At 24.2% G+C, this 7,761-nt stretch overlaps 1 protein-coding gene across 1 annotated transcript in view; it reads left to right on the top strand.

The window, feature by feature from the left end:
* Positions 1–7,761, top strand: part of LOC117171520 (contactin-like) — a 40,291-nt gene that overhangs the window by 8,425 nt on the left and 24,105 nt on the right. The window contains exon 3 of the mRNA XM_033358897.1: positions 4,667–4,769. Within this exon, the coding sequence (XP_033214788.1) occupies positions 4,667–4,769 (103 nt within the window). The remainder of the gene's footprint in view (positions 1–4,666; positions 4,770–7,761) is intronic.

Below are 7,761 nucleotides of genomic sequence, written 5' to 3'. Positions count from 1 at the left end.
AGTAATACCACGCTTTGACATGGATGGCGCGGAGTGTCTTGCTCGATATATAGGAGTGTCCCAACCCTGACAGCGTCCCAACCCTGACTACCTTCCCCTATATATATATAATTTTTAGGTTAATAGAGATATTTATTATTTTCTTTTCTATTCTAATAGCATTCGTCGCCTTCCTTCAAAATCCACCGGAGAAATGAAAAAAGGTTTAGAATTAACAAAATTGCTATCATTGCTATATCTATCATTTGTAGGAAATTCGACTTTTTGTTTTAAAATGTCATCTCTTATGGTAAAAGTTTGATCTTTTTTGGTCTATTCTACTGGTTAATTTAAAATTAGTCTTTTCTGTTGAAAATACAAATATTTTGGTAATAAATCGCACCATTGGTTTGAAATTTCAACTATTTATTTGAAAAATTTACTGATTTGATGGAGAATTAACTTTTTTTGTTCTAAATTCATATTTTTGTGTTGTAAATTTCACTGTTTTCTAGAAAATTCGATTTTTTGGATTAATAATTCAGCAATTAGATTGATATGTTTTTCTTTCTTGGTCGAAAATTTAAATCTGATTGGCAATTATCTGGTTTGGTTGAGGATTTAACTACTATTTTGTTGAAATTTGTACTTTTTTGTACAAAATCAACTTTTTTTGTCGTTAAAGATCAATTATTTGAGTTGAAAATTCACCATTTTAATAGAAAATTAAACTCTGGTTGTAGATTAACTTTTTCCTCGAAAATTCATATTTTTTGGTCAAAAAAGTAATCGGTTTTGGTTAAAGATTTCACAATTTTTATGCAAAATTTTGTTTATTTGAAATTTAATTTTAATTTGCCAGAAAATTGAAAATAGGTTTAAAATTAACAAAATAGCAGCGATTTTTCTGAAAAAATTAAAAATCGTTTTTCTCAAAAAACTCTTGTTTTTTGCGATATTTTTCATAGTTTACGACCAAATTTCAAAAACTACATTTTTATGGGGAAAAATTTTCCCGGCCTCAAAAATGGTTTAGCCCGCATGATGCTGCTAAGATGCCTTTCTGTTAATTGTAGAAACTTGAAAAAAATATTTAGATAAATGAAAAAGGTGGGATCTTCTAGAAATTATATTTTTTTCATGTTTTAAAAATTGAAAGGAAAGAATGAAATGTAGTTTTTGAATTTCGTTCGTAAACTATGAAAAATAACGCAAAAAAAAAAACAAGAGACGCTTTTCATAGAAATTTTTCAGATGTGCACACTTTTATGTTAAAATTTTTTGTATCTATCATTATTTCGAAGAAAAAGTAGAAAATTCTTTTGTAACGTAAAAGAATTAAATTGCAAGTTCAAAAAAATTAACAACAAATTTAAAGATGATTTTTTTGAGAAAATCGATTTTTAATTTTTTTCAGAAAATTCGCTGCCATTTTGTTAATTTTTATCTTTTTTTTTCAATTTTCCAGCGGATTTTGAAGGAAGACAAAATTTAAATAGGCATAACTTTTTAGAAAAAATTAGGTTAGCAAGTCGGAAAAAATGCTCCAGGATATTTATAAAGATTCCGAGAAATTTGTAATAATTTCAATAATTTGAAGGAATTTTAAAGATATTAAGGTATTTTAAGACTCTCAATCTATTTTAATACATTTTCCATGATTTTAGAAAATATCATGGAATTTTATAATAATTTAGTGGATTTTAAAGAGTTTATTCATGAGAAGTAAGATATTATTCAGGGTTTAAACGATTTAGGAAATTTGGTATTCACCCTGAATTCTTATTAAAGTATCCTCAATTCTTTGGAATTCTCTTGAATTTTATTAATTCTCTTCAATTTTATGAATTTACTTTAATTTTTGTAATTTACTTGAATTTCTCTAAATTTACTCTATTCTGCTTAAAATAGTGGATTTTTTTTCAAAAGTTTTAATTTAATTGATCCTGAGGATCAATTGTTATTATTTTTAAAGATTACAAAGAAATTTCTTATTGATTTCATTAATTTAATGGGATTTAAAAGGATTTTAAATACTTGAAGGTATTGCAAAAATTCTCAGGCGTCTTCAAGGGCTTCAAAAAATATATAAGGATTCGAAATATTTGAGGAAATTTTCAAAAAATCCCTGAAATTTTTTATTTCTTTTAGTAGTTTGAAGGATTTCAAAGACTGAAATATTTTAGTGTATTTTAAGAGATTCCAAGACATTTTCAAGAGATTTAAATGATTTCAAGGGATTTCCAAGGTATTAATAATTTTAGGATTTCAAATACTTTTTCACCAGATATGAATAATTTTTTAGGGTTTCGAAAATTTGAAGAGCCTTTCAAATATTTTTTATCATTCCAATTTTTTTCGATTCCGAATTTTGTTTCAATTTATTTGAATTCTTTCGAATTTTTCTTGAATTGTTTTGTAATTATTAGTCACTTCTCAGTTTAGAAATTAATGGGATTTAAAAAATTTGAAATTTTTCTGGGAATTCACCCTGAATTCTTTTAAATTCTTTGGAATTCTCTTGAATTTATTTGAATCCTTCTAAATTTACTCAACTATATTTAATTCAGTAAATTTCTTTGAAGTTTTAAAAGTTTTTATTTAATTGATCAGGAGGTCTATTATTAATCTCTCCTTAAATTCTTACGCATTTCATCAAATTCTTTGAATTTTTTGAAGCTTGTTTCAAACTTACTGAATTCAATTAAGTTTCTTAAAATTGTTTTCAATCCATTTGATTTTTTTTTAATTCACTTAGAATTTTTATAAATTTCATTGAATTCTTCTCTTTGATCCTCAATTTCTCTAAAATAAATCTAGTTTTACGGAACTCAATGAAAATTTTTACATTTTTTACAATTAATTTTTTCGAATTCATTATTTTGTATTTAAAAATTCAACTACGTGGTTGAAAGTTTTAAACTCTTTTGCTAAAGTTTGGTAAAAAATAATCTTCTTGGTAAAAACAACAACTGTTTGGTTGGATGTTGAGCTATTTACTTAAAATCTCTTTTTTTTTAAGATTCATAATTTTTTCTTTAAGAATTAATTTGCTTGACTGAAAATGTGACTATTCCATTTTGGGTTGAAAATTAATAATTTAAGTTGGAAACTTATCTTTTCTAGTTAAAAATTATTCTTTCTTGGTAGAAAATTAATCATCTTGATTGGAATTGGACCCTTTTTAGTTAAAAATGCAACTGTTTGGTTGAAAATTAATTAGTTTTGATTTAAGATTGAAATGTTTTGTTGTAAAATCGTATTTTTTGGTTGAATTATACTGTTTTCGATTTCAAATTAAATTTTTTCTTAGCTGAAATATTAACTATAACATGTTTCGTTAAGAAATAATTTTTTTGGTTGGAAATTCAATTATATTGTAGAAAATTCGTTTTTTTTTGGCTTAAAAATTCAACAATTTAGTAGAAATTTTACTATTTGGTTAGAAATTAACTTTTCTTTCTGAAAATTCAACTATTTTCTAAGAAAATTTGATTATTTGGTTAAAAATTCGTCATTTTAACTGATAATTCATCTCTGTTTGAAAATGTTACTACTTTGTTAAAAATCAATTTTTTTAACTAAAAATTTTATCTATTTCAGTAGAAAATTTAACTATTTCGCTGTAAGTCTATTTTTTTCTGTTAAGAATGATATTTCTAATTTATAAATGAAACTTTTTGTTTGAAATTGTATGTACTTTGTGAAAAATCCCCCCTTTTGTAGAAAATTAATGTCTGTAGTTGAACATTAATCTTTTTGGTAAAAAAAATCGACTATTCCAGGTGAAGATTCATTAGTTTATTTGAAAAGTAATTTCTTCCTAAGTTCTTTTAAATTTTTTTGAATTCTTCTAAATTCACTCAATTCTACCCAATTTAATTAATTTTTCCACATTTTTAAATTATTTTCAATTCACTCGATTTCGCTTTAAATTCAACTTGATTTTTGATGAATTTAATCTAATTATTCTCATTTCTTTTAAATTTATCTAAATTCACTCAAAATTTATGATAATAAATTAAATTTTTGTCGATTCTTAGAATTATTCCAATTCATTTGAATTCTTTTGAATTTAACTTGTATTGTTTTGTAGTCATTAGTCGCTTCTTGTGTTAAAAATTAGTAGGGTTTTAAAGATTTGAAGAGATTTGAAATTTTTTGGAATTAATCCTGAACTCTTTTAAATTCTGTGAAATTACAAACAAAAATTGTATTTACTTGAATCCTCATAAATTCTACTAAATTCAGTGACTTTTAAAAAAAAATTTTAATGTTTTTATTTGATTGAACCTGAAGTCTATTAACCGCACTTTGAATTCTTAGGCATTTCATCCAATTCTTCAAATTTACTGAATTCAATTAAGTTTTTTCATATTTTCAAATTGTTTTAAATTCATTTGGTTTTTTTTTTGTATTCACAAATTCTTATGAATTTTTTCAAATTCTTCTCTTTTATTTTAAATTCCTCTAAATTTATTCCAGTTTTACGGATAGCAATGACATTTTCTAAAAATTCTTGAAATACATTTGAATTATTATGAATATAACTTGAATTGTTCTGAAATCTTTTGATTTTATCCTGAATTTGTCACCTTTTAAGCGCGAAAAAAGTACCTGTGTGAGGCCTGGAGATATATATTTTTTAATCTGTATGAATTTATTGAACTTGATTTTTATGTTTCAGCATCTTTCCAGCAACTGAAATTCCCGAATAATTTCCCGAAGGCTTTCCCTGAAGCTCCGATTGCAGGCGAAGAAGTCAGGCTGGAGTGTATTGCTTTTGGATAGTAAGTTTTATTTTACAAATTATTCAACCTTAAAAAGTTATTCTTTTTTTTCATCTATTTGCAAGAAACTTATCCTTTTTCCTCTTTACTCGTTTTTTCGAACTGAATTTTTTTGAATGCGAATTTAATCAATAGAACCCAGTAAAATATTTAACCGTTTTGCTGAAAATTGACATTAATTTTTTTATCTGAAAATTTGACTTTCATTTTTGGTTGATAATTGATCTTTTTTAGTTGAAAGTTAAGTATTTGACTGAAAATTCAGCTATTTTGTTAAAAATTCATTTTTGTTTGAAACATAATCTGTTTTTGTTGATGATTCTATTTTTCTGGAAAATTCCACTTTTTTGTTGAAAATGTAATTTTTTGTTAAATATTCATATTGTCAGGTTAAGAATCAACATTGTAGTAGAAATTTTATTTTTTGGCTTGAAATTTTGATAGTTTGGTAGAAAATTCAACTCTTTGGTTAAAACTGATATTTTTTATTAAAATTTAATGTTTTCGGGCTAAAAATTCGTGTATTTGATAAATTATTCATATCTTTGGCTTTAAAATTTAACTGTTTGGTTGATAATTCATGTATTTTGTTGAAAATTTTTCTTTTTGGGTTTAAAATATATCTGCTCTGATAGAAAATTCAACTCTTGGGTTGAAAATTAACTTCTTTGTTGAAAATGCATAGTTTCGCATTGAAAATACAGTTTCACCTTGAAAATTTAACTTTTTTTCTAGAAAATTTTTTTACTCCACTGAAATATGAAATTTTCTAGTTAAGAATTCAAGTATTTGGTAGGAAATTTTTATTTTTGCGTTAAAAATCTATCAATTCTGATAGAAAACTCAGATTTTCATGTTACAAATTTAACCGTTTTGTAGAAACTTATCTTTTTGGCTTGAAATTCGAACATTTAGGTAGAAAATTTGTTTGTTTGGTTAAAATAGAAACTTTTTTATTAAAATTTAATATCGTCAACTTGATAATTCAAGTATTTTCAACTTTTGGGTTGAAAATGAACTTTTTCGTTGAAAATTCCTATTTTAAGGTAGAAAATTCAACTGTTTTTATAGAAAATTAGTTTGTTTTTTATTAAATTTTTTTTTCTCTGAAAATTTGACTTCCATTTATGCTTGAGAATTGATATGAAGTTCATCATTTTAATAGACAATTAAATTATTTGTTTCCAAATTAACTTTTTTATTTAAATCCCTATTTTTTGGTTAAAAATTAAAGTTTTTTATTTCAAATACGTCTTTTTTCTTTCAAATGTCATCTCTTTTGGTTAAAGTTTGGTCTTTTTTCATGAAAAATGCAACTATTTAGTTGGAAATTCACCTATTATAGTACAAAAAAATTTTTTTTTAGTTCATGTTACAACTGTTTGGTAGAAAATTCATCTGTTTGGTTTAAATTACAAATTTTTATTTGAAAATTTATCTCCTTGATTGAAAATTGATATATTTGTGTTGAAACTTCCGCTATTTGATTGAAAATTCATTTCTTTTTATCTGTTTTATTTGAAAATTTCACTATTTAATTGAAAAATTCGTCTTTTTTTTATAGAAATTTAATCTTCTTGGTTGAAAATTCGTTTATTTCATTGAAAATTCAACTATTTAAAAAAAAGTTAGTTTGGTTGTTGTTGAAAATCCATTTTTATAATTGAAAATTTAACTATTCTATTCTAGGTAGATTTTTTTTTAGTTGAAAATTCGACTATTTGCTTAAAAAACTTGCCCTTTTTAGTTGAAAATTAAACTTTTTGGTTGAAAACTCATCTATTTATTTTTAAACTCATTTTTTTGGTTGACGATTTATATCTTTAGATCGAAAATTAATTAAGTCGAACTACTTTGTAAAATACTAAATTTTTGTTGTTGAAGATACATCAATTTAGTTGAAAATTAAACTGATTGGGGAGTAAATGAACTTTTTTGTTGAAAATATATATTTTCGAGTTGAAAGTTCAACTGCTTTGTAGAAAATTCGTCTTTTTTATCTTGAAAACTTACCAATTTAATAGAAAATTAAACTATTTGGTTGAAAATTAACATTTTTTTCGAAAATCCATATTTTCTGGGTTAAAAATTGAATTTTTATGTCGAAAATTCGTCCGCTTTTGTAAACAATTCGCCTTTTCGGCTTGAAAATTAACCTTTTTTATAGACAAGTAAACTATTTGGTTGAATGCTATTTTTTTTCTTGAAAATTCATAATTTCGGGTGGAAAATTCAATTGTTTGGTAGAAAATCCGACTTTTTGGTTTCAAGTGTCATCTCTTTTGGTTAAAGTTTGATCTTTTTTGGTCAAAAATGCTACTGCTTGATTGAAAATTCATTTTTTCAGTTAACAATGCAACTATTTTGGTAAAACATTGAACCATTAGTTCAAAATTTCAACTATTTATTTGAAAATTTAACTATTTGATGGTGATTTAACTTTTTTGTTCTAAATTCATATTTTTGGGCTGAAAATTCCACGGTTTTGTAGAAAATTCGTCTTTTTCGATTTATAATTCAACAATTAGACTGCTATTTTTTTCTTTCTTGGTCGAAATTTCAAATCTGGTTGAGAACTACCTAGTTTCGTTGAGAATTCAACTACTATTTTGTTGAAACTTGAACTGATTTGTAAAAGATAAATTTTGTTCTTGTTAAGGATTAATTAATTTAGTTGAAAATTTAACTGTTTAGTTGTAAATGCACATTTTTATTGAAAATACACCATTTCAATAGAAAATTAAACTCTGGTTGTAGATTTACTTTTTTCTCGAAAATTCATATTTTTGAGTTGAAAATTAAATTGTTTTTTTTTTTTGAAGATTCGTCTTTTCGTTTGAAATGCTATCCCTTTTGGTAAAATTTGGTATTTTTGGTCAGAAATGTACCTAATTTGTTGAAAATTCAACTATTTTGCTTGAAAATTAATCGGTTTTGGTTAAAGAGTTCACAATTTTCGTGCAAAATTTTGTTTATTTGCAATTTAATTTGT

The sequence above is a fragment of the Belonocnema kinseyi genome, chromosome 4, assembly GCF_010883055.1.
Source record: "Belonocnema kinseyi isolate 2016_QV_RU_SX_M_011 chromosome 4, B_treatae_v1, whole genome shotgun sequence".
Classification (NCBI taxonomy): Eukaryota; Metazoa; Arthropoda; class Insecta; order Hymenoptera; family Cynipidae; genus Belonocnema; species Belonocnema kinseyi.
This window is presented reverse-complemented; position numbering and strand designations above follow the sequence as displayed.